At 43.5% G+C, this 22160-nt stretch overlaps 1 protein-coding gene across 14 annotated transcripts in view; it reads right to left on the bottom strand.

Moving 5' to 3' along the window:
• The window catches only part of LOC137378208 (band 4.1-like protein 1), a 312011-nt gene that overhangs the window by 136050 nt on the left and 153801 nt on the right, over positions 1-22160 (bottom strand). For all 14 annotated transcript variants that reach the window (XM_068048399.1, XM_068048394.1, XM_068048403.1 and 11 more), the window contains exons 2-3: positions 20172-20332; positions 16040-16243 (exon numbers count right to left, since the gene is read on the bottom strand). In XM_068048399.1, the coding sequence (XP_067904500.1) occupies positions 16040-16243; positions 20172-20318 (351 nt within the window). In that variant the 5' untranslated portion in view covers positions 20319-20332. The remainder of the gene's footprint in view (positions 1-16039; positions 16244-20171; positions 20333-22160) is intronic.

Raw genomic sequence — 22160 nt, 5'->3', positions numbered from 1 at the left:
CACTAATGAATCTACGCGGCCACTTTTCTACGACGCGAGCATCCTTTCTAAAATATTATATAAACTGTCCAATATTTGGAGGCCTTATCCAGAAATTGCATGAGCCTCATTGCACCGGTTATATAAATTCAGCCTGAGCTGAAACCAATTATCCACTCCTTCAAGCACTGCATGACTATTTAAAATAGGTACTGCTGGGATTTACTGTCCTGCCATTTAAAAATTTGATTCTTAAATGCGTGATTGACAGTTTTGTTGCACTCTTTTGTTTTCCATTTTCACACAGCTGTATCTGCAGCTGCTTAATTTGCAGCTCCCCATGCGTTCAGTGTGTGAAATCCACTGGGCATTCCAATGGCACTGCTACATTTGGAGGAAGGGAACTTCATGCAAAGGGAGAAAAGGCAGTGCAAGTGCTGCAAGTGCCTGACACCCATCCTGCCTTATACCTGGAGCCAAGTCTTCAAACCTCTGCACACCTAAATGCACATGCTGTCGTCATTTAGAATGCATGAGGGAGATTGCCATAGTTACATCATCTCCTCAAGCCCAACCTGCAACTAAGAGCTACTACAGGGATTGTCCTGCTAATAGCTGTGAAAGTTACCACATAATTAAATGTTTACATGCCAGTTGCTGCTGTTAGCCTTCAGTCTGCTGATTCATCAAACAAGTGATGGAAGCCTTGGTTACGGTGGAACACTTTCACAAGTTTCCATGCAACAAGCAAGTGTAACATGGGAAGCTGTCAAGTATCAGAATTTTTTTTAAAAACTGAATGAATTCACATAGGTTTTAAATCCTCCTTCCACTCGCCAAGACAAAGTGGGGATCGATGCGTTACTGACACAATTAGCCAGGGGAAATAAGTAATTTGTTGACTTGCTTCACATTATCAGTAGGCCATTCACTGGAAATGGTATTCTTGAGTGCCGAGGGGGAACTGTCTGTTCAGAATAAACACTTAGGAAGGTGCTGGCTGGTTTGGTTGGCAGGCCTACTGTTGAATCCCTTAATGGGGAAAGTCAAGGAAACAGCCCTGTCCCTGTCTGTGAACAGCGGGAGAAAAAGACCAAACACTCCTTTAGGAGCAGGTGCGCTCACATTTCTCCAGCGAACATTTAAATTAGGATAATTAGTTGATTATGCTAAATCAAGAAATCAGCTCCAGCTTCATTTCCAGTGAGGTTTATATGAGCACCGCGGCCTCAACTCCACTGTTGCTACAACCATTGATCAGCCCTCTGAAGTACAGAGAATCGGGACTCTAAGGCTGGGATTTTAGGCTTGCGAGGAGGCTCTCGACTTCTGGAAAAGGCAACGCCGAGAACCCTGCATCACCTCTTCTCTGGAAGGCACACGGAAACTGCCAATTAGGCACTTAAGCGGACCTTCCACAGGATCAAGGACCCCGTCGCCAGAAGTCCTGCCCCTGGAGAGCTGCCAGACAGAGGCCAACAGCTCTTCCACTGAGCAGCACCACCACAGAGGCAGTGGCTTCTGACAGAGGAGCACCTACCCGAGACCCAGGAGTGACGCTGGACCCAGGCCACAGGGAGGTCAGGGCGGGAGGATTCTCCTGGGGTGGGGCCATGGGGGAGGGGGTGTAGCTAGCTAGCCAGGGGGGTGGCTCTCAGCTGGCCCCCCACTTTCCAATGCCAGGTCCTTCGTTCAGGCACTAAGTGCTTTTAAACAAGGGAACCCCCCCGCCCCACACTCCGGAGCGGAGAAGCAGCCCGCACGGTTTTTCGTGCCATGCTTCCTGGGCGCAAGCGGGATAAGGATCTTAATTGGGGATTAATTGCCCAGTTAAGGGCTTTAGTTGGCAGCGGGGCGAGAGGGCCGTTCACAGGCGTTCCTGCCCCAGATTAAATTTTGGCAAAGCAGGATGGTGGCAGAAACACTGCCCTCCCCCCACCCCCATCCCACCCGCTGCCCGCCTCCAGACCCACCACGGGGAAAGAGCATAAAGTTCCCCCACTAAGCCTTCCTTGACATGTAAAATGACTCACCCACATGGAATGAGTTGAAAAACGTATTGCCTGAGCGAGAATAGCCAGGGGAAAACTGGCAGCACCAAGAAGTTCCTTCCACTCATTCATTTGATCAGTAAGGGGGGGAAATTATTGGCAGCCATGGAAAAGTAATTCCCTGTACAACCTCTTCCTCCTGGTTGAGAAAGAAAACATGGCAGAAGTGCAGCATGAAGTTGTCCAAACAGAATCTATTCAAAACAGAAAGGCAATGGGCTACATTTTGAACTTGGCACCTCGACATAAAACTATCATTTCTAATCGACTGCTAACTATAGAAATTCCTGACTTTAATTTTTATTGAAAACAAGGGGATCGAAAATCAAGTGGTTTCTACAAGGGTGGCCAATCTGCAATGCTGCTTTATGCCTGGGTGGCAAGTGGAAAATCTACTCCAACATGTTCAACTTAATAGAAACCATTTCAGTTGCCTTTGTTTTTGCTTTGGAACAAATCCATGGTGGTTTCAACTCTGCTGTAAAAAGACTCATGTGGAAACCCCACAGGCAAGATTTTATTCAAATATGTTTCAGCAGAAACATCAGTGCTAATGAAGACTCTCAGTGCAACATCCCGCATGTTAAAAAAAATATACAGAGCTATGAATAGTTAAACCACAATTTCAATATCACCCGTTCTGTTGGAATGATGAGAGGCATGCTTACATACTGGACCAGTATTTCAAGCAGTCAGTCACTGCTCTTTCTCACCTTACCCCTCCCTATGCTCATCAAGAAGAATCCTTTTGGGACAACTGACTGTGAAGTACAGGTGTTTTTCAGTCATGATGCAGTTTATATTTACCTATCTAAACAAGGATTCAGTGGAGCTAGACACTAAAGTAGCAGAGCGTGCTAAGGCCCATGACCTGCTGGGAAAATCAATACAGTATCTAATTCTTAAAATTAATGTCAATCTGTTGGTTCTAACTCCCTCTAAAGCAGGCAATGTGGAACTCCTGTGCTGCAGTTAATGTGGGACAGCAGATGGGACTTTAATACTGCATATACTACTAAACTGTGTCGGCACCGCTTAATCTCTAAGAAAATTTTGCCTCACATCTCTGAAGACAAACTCAAGTGAATTTACACAGCAACAGATATCCAAACAACAATAACTTACATTGTTCTTCCATGTGCAAAGGTGTGTTGTCGGGCTATCACCACCAAGCAGGAACAGGGGTCAAAGGAGGGTCAAGCGACAGAGAAAAATGAATAAATTAAGAGAACAAAGAAGAAAGAAAGAAAGAAAGAAAAAGAAAGAAAGAAAGAACAGTACAGCACAGGAGTCTTGAGGATTTTTGTTTTGGGCAGAAAAGGAAGTGGCAAGGAAGAGATTCCTTTGCAGAGGCCAGAAGTGCCTCCTGATTATTAACCACAAGGTCAGGCAGCAAGGCCCACAGGAAGCATGCCAATGCGGTTTCATTATTGGACTCTCACCGGCAAATAAAACTATCCTACAGTAGCAGGAGTAGACTTGATAGTCATTTTGGGTATGTATTTATTTGAGACTGACTCAAAAATCTAATCAATGCTGGCAGAATTGATTCTTTTGTTGCTTTAGGGTGAAGGGGAGAGTTAGCCATTTGATTTGATGTAACATAAAAGTGTTCATAGTATTGCAAGTGGCATAGAAATTCACTATCAGGAGGTAATTCATTCAGTTAAGGTTCAATTCTTTTTCCACATCGTTTTATCCTTGCTTATTTTACATCAATCTTCCATCTAAGATCTTTCCTCCTCGGATCTCCAACAGTGAGGAATGGAAAATACCTCCATCACCCTGGTGGCAAAAACATTTATCAGATGAATTGAAATCTTTTAACCCAGAATCTACTGTAGTTTCTGCAGAAAGAGCATTAATATCCCTTTGCTTTATTCCCAATGGAAAACAGCATTATTTCTGCAAACGCTTCTAACAGCAGGTCTCTTTTTTTTTTAAAAAGGCTGAAATTTGAAGTCAATCATACACTTTTTGTTCTTTTTCCACTTCAGAAACACTCCTTGAAGCTCCAGTTCTATTGTTATGTATAGATTTTTTTCTAATGCTTGTAAGGTCAGGGACATTTGTGCTGGGAAATGGAACACTTTCAATTCCAAGCAGGCAGTTGTAAAGGCTTGCTCGTGTATAAAGTTGAAACCCGACCCGGGCCCGACCCGACCGCAACCAACGCGAACCCAACCCGGGCTTCAGTCCTTTCATTCTTTTTTCGCGCCTGACCCGAATATCGCAATAAAATTAATGTGATCCTGTTCATCTGTTCTGGCAGCAGGCTATTCCTGCAGATGGAGTTGTGGGGAATCATGGGTGAGCCTGATCCCGTGAGTTCCCGGAGGCAGCACTGTCCAGCCCGACCCAACCCGAGCCCGAATGCTGGACTCGGAATATTGACCTGACCCAACCCGAGCCCGACACATGTCGTCGGGTCTAGTCGGGTTCGGGTCGGGTAGCCAGGCTTTAGCCAGCCTCAAGCATTCATGCATAGCACAGCTTTGTCTACTCTACAGCAACAGTGTGTCTCAGCATCAAGCTCAGACTTTACTCAAATGCCATTTTTTCAAAGTATAGCTTTTTTCATTTCCCACACCAACCAACATTGTCAATTAGTGCCAAATTGGAGACTGTTTTATGCTGTAGGTCCATTGAGACTGTCTAAACACGTTTTTCATAGGATTCTCACAGTAGACAGAATAAACTTCCATCCCAACAGTCAGGGTCTGGGTTTGAATCAGGTTCCAGAGAGGAAAGACTAGTGTCTAATCCACTACATCACCCAGTCACATACAAACAGCTTTAATTGGCAAGGGCCACAAATCATTTTCTGCCCTGGGTCTTTTTATATTACACTTTCTAAATGAAAATCAATATTTTACTGCGCACAACTACACTAGTAAAAGGAAAATGATTCCTTCAGACATTATTGCATTACACATGAGCTAGTGCTAGGAAATGGTTTTGAAAATATCCATACAGACAATAATGTGCATTAAAAAATTAATGATAATGCAATATAAGTCAATTTGGTTACACTTTAACAACTTTACACAATCAGATCAATTCAAAACTAATGTTTCATATTGTGCCACAGCTATAATCAAGAATTAACCATTCTGAAGTACTTTATATGAATTAAAACAATTTTTTGAGATGTAATCCAAAATATATTGGTTGCAGTTCTGTCAATTCCAGCTTGTAAGTCAGCCAGTCTCTGCAGAAAATGTCAAGGAGTTATTCTTGACCTCACAAAATATATCTGAAATTATTAAAACAGTTTGGCAAGAGAAAGTAATGTGATCCTAAATGAAGCTCTTTTTTTCTTGGCTGTATTGCAAAAAAGGCATCTATCCTCCTGGCCACACACCCTTGCTAGTGCTCTACAACATTCCTGGCCATCAGAGACAAGCAAGCACAATTGCTCCCGGACCTTCTCCAATGAGAACCACAACTTGCCATGAAGATGATTTTGAGATTGAGCTCACCCAGGATTTCTCTTGAACCATCTGCCTACGATCCGACAGAGACAGGAACCCTATATCAAGGATGCAAAGACAAATACCATTCCACTGGAACATTAATGTATTGTACAACCACTCTGTTATAACCCAGACTCTTCTATGCCCAGTGAAAAAGATATTACAGTTTCAAATCTGATGGATAAAATTTGAAGTAGATGTTTATCATGTTTTAGAGTTGGTAAATAAGGCAACAACTTATATTTATATGCCGCTTTTAATCTAATAAAATGTCCCAAGGCGCTTCTCAGAAGCATAATAAAACAAAAAATGGCACCGTTACATAAGGAGATATTAGGTCAGATGACCAAAAGCTTAGTCAAAGAGGTAGGTTTTAAGGCGTCTTAAAGGAGGAGAGTGAGGTAGAGAAGCTGAGGGGTGTAGGGAGGGTATTCCAGAGCTTACAGCCTCGGCAATTGAAAGCACAGCCACCAATGGTGCAAGGATTCATCTCGAGAATGCATAAGTTGCCAGAGTTAGAGGATTGCAGATATCTAGGAGGGTTGTGGGGCTGGAGGAGATTACAGAGCTAGGGAGAGGTGAGGCTATGGACGAATTTGAAAACAAGGATGAGAATTTTAAAATCAAGATGTTGCTTGACCGGGAGCCAATGTAGGTCAGCGAGCACAGGTGTAAGTTAAGACACGGGCAGCAGAGTTTTGGATGACCTCAGCAGGGATTTTATCCGGGCGACGGGGGTCTCGGCCTCCGGCAAAGGTAGTGGCGAGAACCCAGGGATGGGAGAGTTGGCAGGAAGGGCAGGGGGGTGGCTCTTAGCAGGCACCCCCCTTCCCAGTGCCAGGTCCCTTGTTAAAAGGCACCCCCCCCCCCCCCAAGATTCAGCAAGCAACCCCCACTTTTATTTTGCCGTACTCCCTATGTGGCGGCAGGCCTACCCACTGCTGGGCTAATTCCAACGGTGGCCAGATGAGGCCCTTAACTGGGCATTAATTACCAATTTAAGGGCTGCAATTGGTGGCCGTGCAGAGGCCTTCCCGCCCCAAACTTAATTTCAGAGGAGGCAGGAAGGTGGTGGGGTCTCCCAGCCCCTGCCCCCATCCCAACCGATTACATGCTCTCCCTGCCTCCAAACCCAATGCAGGGGAAGAACATAAAATCCACCCCCCCCCACTAAAGTTTATGGAGGGTAGAGTGTGAGACCAGCCAGTAGTGCATTGTATTATGGTCAAGTGAGGAGGGGTCGAAGGGCTTCCCTCTTCCTGTTTGACCAAAACAGGTTTAATTCTTTCCTAAAGTGGATGTACTGGCCAATTCAGTCGGTGTTTGGTTACTTACTTGCTATAATCATAGCAAGAACCAATCGGACAGGTTCTTGAGTTAACAAAGAAAGAGATTAACTTTATTGCACCTAAACTAAACGAATAAAATAACAACATCCCAACTTTCACACACACACACACACAAACAAACAAACAAACAAACAAATAGATTACAGAGTGGGGAAAGATAGATTGGTTGAATTAGAGTCCATAAAAAAGGTAAACAGTCTGTGGTGTTTGGTGATTCGGCTGGCTTCTAGCTGAATTCAGTGGTCCTGAGGCTTTTAGTTTGAATAGGCAGATGACTGGTTCTACCTGGAGATCTCCAGTCAGTGGACCAAAGAAAATTATCATTCAACAAAACACATTGGCAGTGAGACTCTTAATTGGGCATTCATGACCCACTTAACGGCCTCAATTGGCGGCAGGGTGGGAAGGCCGTTCACAGGCCTTCCCATCCCGAACTTAATTGCAGTGGAGGCAGGAAGGTGTTGGGGTATCTCTGCTCCCCGCCACCATCCCACCCGATTACACGCTCTCCCCGCCTCAAAATCCAATGTGGGGGAGAACATAGAATTTCCCCCTTCAAGATTATGGAGAGTAGAATGTGAGAGACCAGCCAGAAGTGCATTGGAATAGTCAGGTCTGGAGGTAACGAAGGCATGAATGAGGAATGCAAGAGATGTCTGAACAGCACATGGATACTTAAAAGGAAACAAACATCTAGGCCGGAATTTTACACTGGGTGGACGGGAGCTGGACTCCGACGTAAATGTCGGTGCTGAACCCGCTTCCGCCCAGCCTGGGGAGCCGTCCCGTATTTTACAGATCCCCAGGCTTTAATTGGCCCGAGGCGGGACTTCCACCCACTTGAGGGAGGAGGTCCCGCCTCAGTGAGCTGCCGGCCAATCAGCGGGCAGGTAGCTCTTAGTCTCAGCAGTGCCACCGGGAGCGGGACCACAGCCCAGCCGACCGAGGAGGATACCAAGGAGCCGGGAAAGAAGGTAAGTTTGGGTTGCCTCACCAGGGGAATCAGTCATGCCCTGGTGAGGTTAGGGTGGTCGTTTGGTGGGGAGGGGGGCGTCTTGGATCCCGGGGTTGGGTTGGGAGGCGGGGGCGGCCCTCAATCGGGCACCCTGTGCCCGATTGCCAGGCACCCCCCACCCCGGGGTGCTATAGCTGGGTGGCCTTTCATGTCCCTGGCACACCCGCTTGCCACAGGTAAAATACCTGTGGAGGCGGGCGAGGGCCCTTAAATAGCTGTTAAGTGGCCACTTAAGGGTCTTGATGGGCATCGGGCGGGTGGGCCGCTTCTCACCCCCACCCGGACCTTCGTAAACTTGGTCGGAGGTGGAATCGGGGCGGTTAGGCCTCCTGGAGCCTGCCGCTCAATTTTACGCTGCCCTCACGCTGCTATCCGACCCGCTGGGGTGGCATAAAATTCCGGCCCTAACTTCTAGAAATTAAATTATTCAGTTGCATAAATTAAGCAGTTTTATCGGACTGGATATTTTCCTTGTGTAACATCCCAAAGGTCAATCTTTCAACTGTTTTTATATATTATCAAAGATAACCTGGGGACATTTTTAGGGGAAGGGAAGAGTGACTGCAGCTTTGATTGCTGTCAATCAACAAAATATTTTGATAAGAAAAGTCTTATTCAGTGTGTCATAAATGTTGACATTGTAAATGGTTCCATCTCCTCAAGTACCCCTCTTCAAAACTGCTGAAACACACCAGCCTCAGAAAACACACGATCATCCTTTCTGTCCTTGCAAGTTACCATCACATCGACAACCTCCCTTTCCTATTCAAATCCCTTGATGCATGGTCATCGGAAATCTATTCCTATCTTTCCTGCAACTCAATGTTTGAATTTCTCCTCTCTGGTTTTCACCACTGCCACAGTAGGAGAATGACCCTAATCAAAGTCATAGATTACATCTATGTGACTGTGGTGTATTTTTCTTCTTCCTCCTTGATATCTCTGCAGATTTGACTCAGTCAACCACATCACCCTCTTTGAATGCCTATCCTCCATTGTCCAACTGAATGGGATAGTCCTCACTTGCTTTCATTCTTACCTACCTGATTGTAGCCAAAGAATTTCCTGCAATGGTTTCTCTTCCCACCCCAGCAACATAACCTCTGAAGTTCTCCCAAAGATTTAACCTTGGCTTACCTTCTTCCTCATCTACATGCTAACCCCTGGCATCATCTTCCGAAGAAAAAGTGGTCAGCTTCCATACTTATGTTGACGAAACTTAGTTGTACCTCCATTAACCCCTTGACTGCCTCGGTGTTGTCTGATGGCATGTGCGACATCCAGTTGTGGATAAGCAGCAATTTCCTCCAATTATGTACAGTCTTCAGGCCCCACCATAAACTTAATAGCCTTGCTATTTATTCCATCCCACTCCCTGACCACAGTCTCAGGTTCAACCAAACTGTTTGCAAGCTCAGTATCCTAATCAACCCCAAGCTCGGCTTCCGATCCCATATCCTCTCCATCACAAAGACTGCTTACATTCACCTCCACAACATCACCTAACTCGGATTCTGCCTCAGTCCATTTGCTGCTGAAAACCTTATCCAGGTCTTTGTTATCTCCAGATTTAACTATTCCAATGCCACCCAGCCTCCAGTTCATCCAAAAGTCTGCTGCACGTATCCTATCCTGCACCAAGTCCTGCTTAGCCATCACTCCTGTCCTTGCTGACCTACATTGATTCCAGGTTCCCCAAAGCCTCCCATTTAAATTCATCACCAACATGCTTCAATCCCTTCATGGCTTTTCTTCTACACAACTCTAACATTCGCCAACCTTACAGCCCCCTTCCCTTAACTAACCAATTTTCCAACTATGGCCTCTCATGTGTAGCCTTCCCCCTCCCCCATTAACACTCATGTATTCAGCCATCTAGGCCTTACACTCTTTAATTCCCTCCCTAAACTCCTCCATCCCATCATCACCTCCCTCTCCTCCTTTAGGACCCTTCTGAAAATCCACCTCTTTTCGATGTTAAAGCTACTATATAAATGTATATTGTTGTCTTCAATCATTGCACTTATCTTTTATTATAAGGGTAGTCTGCTAGAATATTTCCCAGTTGGGTAAAGCCTGGCTACCCGACCCGAACCCAACTAGGCCGACTACATGTGTCAGGTTCGGGTCGGGTCGAAATTCCAAGTCCAGAATTCGGGCTTGGGTCGGGTCGGGCTGGACACTGCTTCTGGGAAGTCACAGGATCAGGCTTACCCATGATTCCCCACAACTCCAGCTGCAGGAATAGCCTGCTGCTGGAACAGATGAAGGAGATTTGTGTCGGGTCAGGTCGGGTCGGGCACAAAAAAAAATTAAAGGGCTCGGGCTGGGTTTGGGTTGGCTGTGGTCGGGTCTGGCCCCGGTCGGGTTTTAATTTTATACCCGAACCAGGCTTTACAGTTGAGTATGAAGCAAGTGTGGGCCTGCTGGGCACTGAGTGTCTCCCATAGGCTGTAGATACTGGGTTAATTAGTTAGGAAGTTAAGGGTAACATAAAGACAAAAACTAAGGCATACCATATTGCAAAGGCCAGTGGCAGGCTGGAAGATTGGGAAACTTTTAAAGATCAACAAAGCGTTACTAAAAAAGTAATAAAAAGAGCAAAAGTAAGTTATGAAAGAAAACTAGTGCAAAATATAAAAACAAATAGCAAAAGCTTCTATAAATATATAAAAAGGAACAGAGTAGCTAAAGTGAATGTTGGTCCCTTGGAGGATGAGACTGAGGAGTTAATGGTGGGGAACACAGAAATGGCGGAGACACTAAATCAGTATTTTGCCTCAGTTTTCACGGTGGAGGACACTAGTACCATCCCAATAGTAACAAGTAATGCAGAGGTTATAGGAAGGGAGGAACATAGAACAATCATCATCACTAGGGGAAAAGTATTGAGCAAACTGTTGGAATTGAAGGCAGACAAGTCCCCAGGGCCTGATGGCCTACATCCTAGGGTCTTAAAGGAAGTGGCAGCAGAGGTTGTGGATCCATTGGTTATAATATTCCAAAATTCCCTGGATGCGGGAAAGGTTCCAGTGGATTGGAAAAATGCTAATATAACGCACTTATTCAAAAAAGGAGGGAGGCAGAAAGTAGGAAACTATAGACCAGTTAGTTTAACATCTGTTGTTGGGAAATTGTTAGAATCCATTATTAAGGAAGTAATAACAGGACATTTAGAAAGTCAAAACGCAATCCATCAGAGTCAGCATGGTTTTATGAAGGGTAAATCGTGTTTGACTAATTTGCGAGAGTTCTTCGAAGATGGAACAAGTAAAGTGGATAATGGGGATCCTGTAGATGTAGCATATCTGGACTTCCAGAAGGCCGCAAAAAGGTTAATACACAAGGTAAGATCACATGGGGTTAGGGGCAATTTATTAGCTTGGATAGAGGATTGACTAACCAACAGAAAACAGAAAGTCGGGATAAATGGGTCCTTTTCTGGTTGGCAAGATGTAACTAGTGGGGTGCTACAGGGTTCAGTCCTTGGGCCCCAACTATTTACAATCTATATTAATGACTTGGATACAGGGATAGAAGGTACTATAGCCAAATTTGCAGATAACACTAAAATAGGTGGGATAGTAAGTTGCAATAAAGAAATAAGAAATTTACAAATGGATATGGATAGGTTAGGTGAATGGGCGAAAATTTCGCAGATGGAGTTTAACGTGGATAAGTGTGAGGTTATCCATTTTGGTCAGAAGAATAGAAAGGCAAATTATTATCTAAATGGAGAGAAACTTCAGAGTGCTTTGGTGCAAAGGGATCTGGGTGTCCTCATGCATGAATGGCAGAAAACTAGCATGTAGTTGCAGCAGGTAATATGGAAGGCAAATCAAATTTTGGCATTTACTGCTAAAGGAATAGAGTATAAAAGTAGGGAAGTGCTGCTGCAACTGTACAAGGCATTAGTGAGACCGCACCTGGAGTATTGCGTACAGTTTTGGTCCCCTTACTTGAGGAGGGATGTAGTTGCATTGGAGACAGTTCAGAGGAGGTTCACTAGATTGATTCGAGATGAGGGGTTTGTCTTATGATGAGCGATTGAGCAGTTTAGGCATTTACTCTCTAGAGTTTAGAAGAATGAGAGATCTAATTGAGGCATATAAGATGATTAAGGGGATTGATAAAGTAGACTTAGAGAGGATGTTTCCTCTGGTGGGGCAATCTAGAACAACAGGTCATAGTTTTAGGATAAGGAGTAGCATATTTAAAACAGAAATGAGGAGAAATTAGTTCTCTCAAAGGGTCGTGATTCTGTGGAATTCACTACCCCAGAGTGCGGTGGATGCCGGGACATTGAGTAAATTTGAGGAGATAGACAGATTTTTAATTAGTAATGGGTTGAAGGGTTATGGAGAATGGGCAGGAAAGTGGAGTTGAGGCCCAGATGAGATCAGCCATGATCGTATTGAATGGCGGAGCAGGCTCGAAGGGCTGAATTGCCTACTCCTGCTCCTAGTTCTTAAATTCTAATTGACAACTTCAAGGCAGAGATTGATACATTTTTTGTTACATTAACATATCGAGAGATAAGCAAATGGAGTTACAATACAGATCTAGTAGAAAGGTGAAACAGGCTTGAGGGGCTGAATGGCATATTCCTTTTCCCACATTCCTATTCAGATTGCCACCATCAGAGATTGCAGATTCAAGCAAAAAAGGTTTGGGGGGTGGGGTGGGGGGGGAAGAAGAAATGTCAGAAAAGTAAAAACGGAATGGTTGCTGAACATATTTAGGGACATTGAAATGAGAGAGAAGGACAAAAATGAAGTGGTCACAAAGTGGGAGATGAACTAGAGAGAAACTTTGGAAACAATTACATGTTGGCTCCCTGGATTTTCTTGTGGTTAACACGTGTCTTGTTGGTGGGCAGAGTGACTTACGAAAAAGGTAATTGTAAAGCTGTATCAATGCAATTTTCCAGCATCAACGCGTATGTTTTTACTAGACAGTACTATATGTTTTAAACACTAGTATTCTGATGTACTCTCCAGTAATCCAACTACTTGCAAGTTTGCACACAATATAAGGTTTATGACATCCAGCATTCACCTCAATTGAAGAATAATAAAAATCACCACCAAATTGTTGACTCATTTTCAGCCTTTCAGCAAACTAGCTGAAAGATGGAACGCTGCCTTATATGGCTATCTGCTTGAAGAATTTATGAAATGGGCAGAATTTGCTATGAAAACTGAAATTAAACTTCAGACTGTTTCACCTGCTACATCAGAAAATAAAAGAACATAAAAAATAGGAGTAGGCCATTCAGCCCCTCGAGCCTGCTCTGCCATTCAATATCATGGCTGATCTGATCTTGGCCTCAGCTCCACTTTCCTGCCAGTTCCCTATAACCCTTGACTCTCTTATAATTCAAGAATTTGTCTATCTTAGCCTTGAATATATTCAATGACTCAGCCTCCACAGCTCCCTGGGTTAGAGAATTCCAAAGATTCACGACCCTCCGAGAAGAAATTCTCCTCATCTCCATCTTAAATTGGTGCCCCCTTATTCTGAAACTGTGCCCCCTCATTCTATATTTCCCCTTAATGGGAAACTTGCTCTCAGCATCTACCCTGTCAAGCCCCCTCAGAATCTTATATGCTTCATTAAGATCACAGCTTAGTCTTCTAAAATCCAATGAGTATAGGCCCAACCTGCTCAACCTTTCCTGATAAGGCACTCCCTTCTTCCCAGGAATCAACCCAAAGAACGTCCTCTGAACTGCCTCCAATACAAGTATATTCCTCCTTAAATAAAGAGACCAAAACTGTTCAGTACTCTAGATGTGGTTGCACCAATGCCCTGTACAGTTGTGGCAACACTTCCCTACTTTTATATACCATTCTCCTGGCAATAATGACCAACATTCTATTTGCCTTCCTAATTATTTGCTGAACCTACACACTAATGTTTCACGCTTTAATGTATGAGGACACCCAGATCCCTCTGTATCGCAGCATTCTGTAATCTCTTTCCATTTAAATAATAGGTTGCTTTTCTATTCTTCCCACCAAAGTGGATAACCTCACATTTTCTCACATTACATATTACTGTATAAAGAGACAGTGTTGAGCTTTGCTTCAAGCGAGTAGCATCATTACTGCACAGACCAAGTTATTTTCTCTCTTTATCCTCTTTATACTCTGATCACGCTGGTACAGCAAAGAAAATCCTCAATGAATTAACTGTCTTTGATGTGGTACGATCTCAACTGACAAGATCTGTTTTAAGTACTGTAAAATAATGCCCAGGCCAAATCTGATGCCACACACCATACATAGCCTTAGATCTATTTTAGTTCTATTTCATGTTGCAGGGACACTGGTGGCTTTACTGAAAAGTGCTTCACAATCCTCTTATTTGGGATAAGGGCCAAAGGAGCCATTGTTCACTCTTGTTAGTTACCTCAGCCTAACTGACCATGACATTGAATTTGTGTTACCAATTCTGTTTTGTAAATTCAAAAACACTTTTCCAACTTTTCAGGAGTTTATGTCTCTTTAAGATAGAAGTTATTCCTCTTCACAATATGTTCTCAAAAGTGAGCACAATTTACAATCTTACAGGAGAGGAAGTGGTAGCACGTACAGACACAGCAACAGGTTAAGTTAGTCAGTGATTCAGTTTTGTAAGAAGTATAGCTATTTCAAAAACACTTTTAAGGCATAATAGCCTTCATTCTCATTCAGGCCTGCAGCTCATAACAAGTACCAGCCAAAACAAATGCTGAAATTGACCCATTTAGAATTCACCACACTTTGCAGCACATCCCAATACATTGAAAAAGTTAAGCAGGTAAATACAACTTCAGGGTATTAGGATGGCAACAAAGGAATGTAGGAGTGGTCCTCCTAGCTCCACTGTGGTGCCGAAGATCGGTGACAGCCTGCGCTGAGCCTCTCCCACTACGGATCACTTTTCTCCCTTCCTCACAATTACTTCACACCCTCCCCCCTCACTTTCCTGGTGATTCCTTCCCCTACACCCCCCAATCCACACCCCCAACACCGTCAGGACCGACACGAGGGCTGGTGCCAGAACCCTGATATTGAAATCCTCTTTGCCCAGGATCTGCCCAGCACATGCCTCATGTAAATGAGGCCCAAGGTCCAATATCAGTTGAGTCTGAAGTCTACCCTTACCAGTGCCAGGATAATACCCTGCACCCAGTTCATGCCAGCAGGCCAGAGAGCATCAACTTTTAGCTAACTTTTAGATTAAACACAAAGTCAAAGAAACAAAAGATACGAAAGCTAAAGAGACAATGAAGATGACTCACTGGCTGGGATTTCATCTAGGTGAAGGGGATCTTGACCTCCAGCAAAAGTGCTGACAAGAACCCTGCATTGCCCCTTCCACAGGATCAAGGACTTCAGCGACAGAAGTCCCGCCCTCAGATCTGCCAGCCAAGCAGAGGCCAGCAGCTCTTTAAACTGAGCAGCAGCACCGCGGAGGCAATGGCAGCACCCACCTGAGGCCCAGGAGCAGCGCTGGACCCAGGCCACAGGTAGGTCAAGGTGGAAGAGGTCTTGCGGGGTGGGGGTTGTGGGGGAGGGTGGTGTAGGGGTGTCCACAGCAAGGACATGGGTTGGCTGTCAGTGGGCCCTCCCCCTTCCCGATGCCAGGCCCCTCATTCAGGCACTATGTGCCTTGGAATGAGGGAGCACTCCCCACCCCCAGAGCTGGCAAGCAACCTGCACAGTTTTTCTTGCCGTGCTCCCTGTGCAGCGAAAGGCCCACCCGCCGCTGGGCTACTTGTGGTGACAGTGGGATGAGGCCCTTAATTGGACATTAATTGCAAACTTAACGGCCTCAATTGGCTGCGGGGCGGGAAGGCCATTCACAGGTCTGCCCGCCCCTGACTTAATTTTGGCAGAGGCGGGAAGGTAGCTCAGTCCCAACCCCTGCCAACATCTCACCCGATTACATGCTCTCCCTGACTCCAAACTCGTCGCTAGGGACAGCATAAAATTCCCCTACTGTTTCTTTGTTGTACCAGTCATATTTTTGATCATTCAATTGATATTTGAAATTATGCTGTGTGGTTCTATCATGCAAATACTTTGCACACTCATACCAAATTCCTTTGTTCAATATTTCAATGGAGGTTGTTAGCCCATTTGAAATGAAGATTCTTTATAATCAGGCAGTGCCCCTTACCTCCACTTCACACTCAAATTCTGCGCCATCCAGAAGGGTCACCTTGCATGGCATGCTCTTTGGTTTTTTGGATCCTTTTAATGGAGATTTGGGGGTTTTGCCAGGTGTCGTCCTTTCTGAAGTTTTGTCATCATCAGTTTCTCCAATGTCTAGATCTTCAACTACTTTTGGAATAGTCTCTGTTTTTTTATCTTTCTCAGCATTCTGTAGGCAAAAAAAAACAGTTTTAAAGGAAGGCTACAAATCAATTATTTGAAGAGTTCGATTTTCTGAGTGATCTACTTTACAATGTAAAGTGTCCAAAATAATTTTTTTTTAATGCATTTGCCTTTTTATGCTGCATGTTCTTCCTTACTTGCATCAGGCCAAAGACATCATATAAAATTTATTGAGCAACCCTTTTAGAATTCTGCTACAAATTTACATTAAAAAAAAAACTGCCAGGTGAAAATCTTTGACAAAATAATCCGTTTTCTCAGGCATTCCAGAAAACCAGCAAATATTATTCAACTCAGCTTTGTTGAGTCGAGTCTCATCCAGGAGTCAATTTGAATGGTATCCCTTTTTGGCTCTGTTTCAGCTGCAATTCCTTACATTTCTAAACTCTTTCTCACCTCTATTTACTTATAATTCAGTTTGAGTTTGAGTTGAAGAAAATGTGTTAAATATTTTAAGATGTGTTTCATTAATAAAGGCAGTCAGCAAATAGTTGTGAGAAAAGCTCGTGTTTAAAGCAGGAGTTTGCAAATGCTACTGGTCTGTTGCGGCAATTTTTCAGTATTACAAAATGCATCAAATATGTTTTTTAAAATCTAGCATTGTAAGAAAATCATTATCCTGATTGGTACAAAAGACGCGTAACCACTGAGTTCCAAAGCCTCCATGAATTATGATTCTCAGATCAAACAGTGGACCCTATCTGCTAGCTGGCTGAGCACTGCCTTCATTAGTTACCTCCAGGAGTGATCAATGAAGTGTATAAAATAAAATACATTCCAAACAAACAAGTAATTGTTTCTATGTTAAAGGGAACACAATAATATTTCATTTGATGTGCATGAAGTAGTTCCCTTTCCGAATAATAATGAACTAAAGTCACAAGAGTAGTCGTCATAAAATGTCTTGTGCCTATTGTGTGCAGCAATTCAAGAACACAAGAATTGGGAGCAGGAGTAGACCATATGGCTCATCGAGCCTGCTCCATCCACCATTCAAAACGATTATGGGTGATCTTAGGATTCAACTCCACTTTCCCACCCACTTGTCATATCCCTGCTGTTTCAGATCTCACCCATGTGATCTACCCTACATTCCAAGTCAATATATCCTTCCTAAGATGCACTGTCCAGAACTGAATGGAATACTCCAAATGGTGTCTAATCAGCACTTGTACAGCTGTAACACATCTTCCACCCCTTTTTATTTCAGCCCTTGAGATAAAGGTCAACATTCCGTTAGCCTTTCTAATTTTCCTTTGTACCTGGCCACTAGTTTTCAGTGATTTCTGTCCTTGAACCCTTAAATCACTCAGCTCATGCACAGTTCCTAGCTACACACCATTTAGAAAATACTCAGATCTATCTTTCTTCAGTCAAACGTGGATGGCCATACACATTTTCCTGCAATGAACCCAATCTGCCACAGTTTTGCCCGCCCACTTAATCTATCAATGTTCCTTTGTAATTTTCTGCTCCCAATCTACACTCTTTACTGTACCACCTAATTTAGTGTTGTCAGCAAACTTAGGTACAGAGGTCTCTATTCCTTCATCCAAGTTTTTTTTTAGAAATATGATGAAAAGCTGAGCCCCCGGTACTAGTCCTTGGGGAGCAACACTCGTCACATCCTGCCAATTTGAGCATCCAGAATCCCTAATCCATGTCTCCTACCTTGTAACCAATTCCATATCTCTATGCCTTCCTTTCTCCGAAACAGGGACACCACCTGCACCCACCCACCCCCACCCCCCACCACGGTGGACAGGGCCCTCGACCATGTCAGTTCTATTTCACGCACTTCTGCTCTCACCTCTTTCCCTCCCCTCCCAGAACCACAATAGGGTTCCCTTTGTTCTCACCTTCCACCCCACCTACCTCCACATTCAATGGATCATCCTCCGTCATTTCTGTCACCTTCAGCCACCATCAAACACATCTTCCCTTCCCCTTTCAGCAATCCAAAGGGATCATTTCCTCTGCGACACCCTGGTCCACTCCTCAATCACCCCCAACAAATCCTCCCTTTCCCATGGCACCTTCCTATGCAAGTGCATGAGATGCAACCCTAGCTCTTTGTCCTCCACCCTTCCTACCTTCCAGAACCCCAATACAGCTCCCACGTGAAGCAGTGATTTACTTGTACTTCTTTCAGTTTAGTATACCATATTCGCTGCACAAATGCAGTCTCATCCACATTGGGGAGACCAAAAGCAGGTTGGGTGATTGCTTTGCAGAACACCTCCATTCAGTCTGGAAGTGTGACCTGGATCTTCCGGTGGGCTATCATTTTAATTTTCCACCCCACTCCCATTCCGACCTCACTGCCCCCGGCCTCCTATCCTGTTCCAACGAAGTTTAACATAAGCTCAAGGAACAGCACCTCATCTTTTTATTTGTTCGTGGGATGTGGGCCTCACTGGTATTTATTGCCCATTCCTAACTGCCCTTGAGAAGGCGGTGGTGAGCTGTCTTCTTGAATTGCTGGAGTCCTTGGGGTGCAGGTATACCAACAGTGCTATTAGGAAGCGAATTCCAGGATTTTGACCCAGCGACAGTGAAGGAACGGCGATATAGTTCCAAATCAGGATGGTGTGTAACTTGGAGGGTAACTTGGTGTTCCCATAATTTGGCATCTTACAGCCTTCCAGACTCAACATTGAGTTCAAGAATTTCAGATCATAACCTCTGCCCTCATTTTTTCACACAGCAGCTGTTGATGATTCTACTATTATCATGTACACCATCTCGAGACCAATCCTTTGTTTCTTTAATTGTCCCATTACCATCTCCTTTTGCCTTGCCTTTTTGTCACTTAATCTCTCTTGCCTTCCACCCTATCACAGACCTTCCCTTTTGTTATTCACACCAACACCTTTCCCTGCCTCAGTACTTGCTTGAGACCCAAGTTCTGATGGAAGGTCTTTGGCCTGAAAAGTTAACCTTTTAATCTCTCCACAGGTGCTGCCTGATCTGCTAAGTATTTCTAGCATTTTCTGTTTGTATCCCTATCCAAGTAAATAGACTGCTTCCAATTCCATGCACTTTCATTTTTGTTAACTGTCTGTTCTGTGGAACCTTGTCAAATACCTTGTGGCAGTCTGTATAAATAACATCCACAGACTCTGCCTTATCTATCCTGTTTGTTACATCCTCAAAAAATTCAACGAGGCTCATTAGACATGACAAAACCTTTACAAATTCATGCTGACTCTCTGATCAGCTTATATTTGTCCAAATGCACAGTCATTTTGTCTCTCATAACAGATTCAAGTAAATTCCCCACAACTGAAACTAGACTATTAGGCCTGTATGCTCCAGGTTTATCTCTCTCAAACTTCTTAAATAATGGAGTAACACTGACAGTTTTCCAACCCGAGGACAACTCTTGAATCTAGAGTTTTGGAAGATCACGGCAAACATATTAAAAATTGCTTCACCTACTAACACCCTGAATCCTGAAAATTTATCTATCTTTAACCTGATTAATTTCTCCACTCCTGCTTTTTTTTTTAAAAATATTGAATCAAGTTAGTTATCCTCTCAAATTATTTTTACTTGGATCTTCGGTACTTTAGCCTCATCCTCTACTGTGAAGACTGATGCAAAAGTAGCTATTTCATTAATCTGCCATTTCCTGATTTTGAATTACAATATCACCTGTGTCTGTCACATTATGTTCAGCCAGCTGTTTTTCTTCATTCTAATTGGCTATTTTTTACCTTTATTATTCACCAATCATCCTGTACAAAACCTTGAACTTCAATTTGAAATTTTCTCCAAATGCTTTGAGGGAAACCTACATTCCAAGCACCATGGCAGCTTAAAACCAAGCCAAATTGTATACCTCTAAAAAATAAAAGGTGTCATACGAGAAACACAAGTGCCGAAAGGTCACAAATGGTGTATGCTGTCACCTGGTCCTGCTGGTTCATGTTGGTGTCTGCTGGCTTATGTTCTTTATTGGCTGCCATTTCTTGTTGCAGGACAGGTTGCTGCTCCTGCTGAGGGGGTTCCTGTTGAGCATTCGTCAACTCAGAATCTGCGCCAGACTCCGTAGCCATAGTTAAAAATTATTCTGAAAAAGAGAATTACATGCTTAGTATAAATCTTCAAGACAGGAAAATACAAACTAATACTTCAAACACAAAACAGGGTAATAGACAGATTGACTTTGAATACTGCCAGCAGTTTCCAGCATTTATTAAAATCTGCTGTAATAAATTACTTGTCACCTAGTGTGCCAGCAAGATAGAAAGCGATGGCATAGTAAATAAAAGTATCACTTTCTCCAGAAAGGAAATTACTAGGCTGTGTCCTGTCATGAATGTTAAATCCAGTAAGTTGCCAGCAACAAATGTACGCATATAGCAAGATTCAGCAGAGGATCTCTCAGCAGCACTGGATTTGCAAGCTAATTTTCAAATAGTAATTTGCTTTCATTTATGAATGTAATGTACATGAAAATGATCTCTCTGGTTGTTTTTTTTCTACATTTACTGAACCTTATTAGAACTCGTGCTTTTGAAAACAGCACAACTGGGATTAATTCAGGTCAGCATCAGTTTCACTGAAACAAGAAACTGATGGCTTGTCATACCTTTGCTGGCCATATGTTTGTAAATTGAAGTTTGATGCACCATTTAGATGCATCAGGTAATTTTTCAGGTTTGGAGGGATGAATGGCAAGTGGGGAGGCAGTGGATGGCAATGTATCAAGCAATGGGAAATTAATTACAATGAAGAGGAGAGGGAAAAATCTATTACTTGTGCAATTAAAAAGTGTTTAGAGCTAAAAATGCTAAATATTTATTCTAAAAATTCAAATTTTCCAGGGGATCAGGCTCCTGGATCCCCTACCAACTTTGTGCCTTCAACGATTTCCTCTTCAGGCTTTCATGTACTTATGTTTAATTCTTCCACTACAAGGAAACAGATGAATATTGTGCACACCTACATTTTTTAAGTTATAAAGCCTGTGTAATAACCTATTTTCACACACAATAAGCTTATCATCAAGATCGTTCTTAAGATGTCAGCTTTGTGGGGGCAATGCCAGCCATTTTTTGCTGGTCACCTTTTGCTAGTTTTCTAGGTTGGCTGCAGAGAGTCATAGTACCCTCACTTAGAACATGACAGACCAAAGCGAAGGGGAGCAATACACATCCTTTTAATTACACTTTGTAATGGAATTTATTTTAGGTTCACCTGTTGTTCCTGTCCGTAACAGAATGCCAACCCTTCACTCAAGACAGCTCTCTTAAATATTAATTTGGGGCAAAATAGTTACTGCTTAGCAATTTAAAAAAAAGTTTCAAAACAACTAATTATCTTCATTCAACATAGATGACACAATATTAACAACTGTCAGTTTGCTAATACTCCGTTATACACACCTGTTCCTCCTGGCCTCACAAAAGATAAAGAAAAAATTTAGAGCCCTTTTGTGGAGTAGCCAATAGTGTCCATTTAGGGGCAGCACATGATCCGCCCATTTGTCTTCAAAATTGCAATCAGGGTCCAACAGTGCACAACCCTACCATATTTTGACAGCCTCTCACCTGAAACAGGCGGGTGTGCTGTTCACCCATTTACAGGTCCACAGATATTACTACCCTGATATTAATGATTAATACCTGTTAAGGTTTCCTAATGGATTTTGGAAGCAATAACTCATTCAAGAGACAGTTAAATGCTGCAATGGAGATCCATGGCCAGTATTTTATGCCCCTCCCGCAGGAGCGGGCTGGAGGTGGGAGTCATAAAATTGAGTGGGAGGAGGAGAATGTCGCTCCTGTCACCTTCCCACCCCCGCTGCAACTTTACAAGGGGCGGCGGCGAAAAATGGCCTGCCTGCCCCAGGCCAATTAAGGCCCTTAAGGGGCCAATTAACTGCCAGTTAAGGG

The sequence above is a fragment of the Heterodontus francisci genome, chromosome 16 (genome assembly GCF_036365525.1).
Source record: "Heterodontus francisci isolate sHetFra1 chromosome 16, sHetFra1.hap1, whole genome shotgun sequence".
NCBI classification, from domain to species: Eukaryota; Metazoa; Chordata; class Chondrichthyes; order Heterodontiformes; family Heterodontidae; genus Heterodontus; species Heterodontus francisci.
This window is presented reverse-complemented; position numbering and strand designations above follow the sequence as displayed.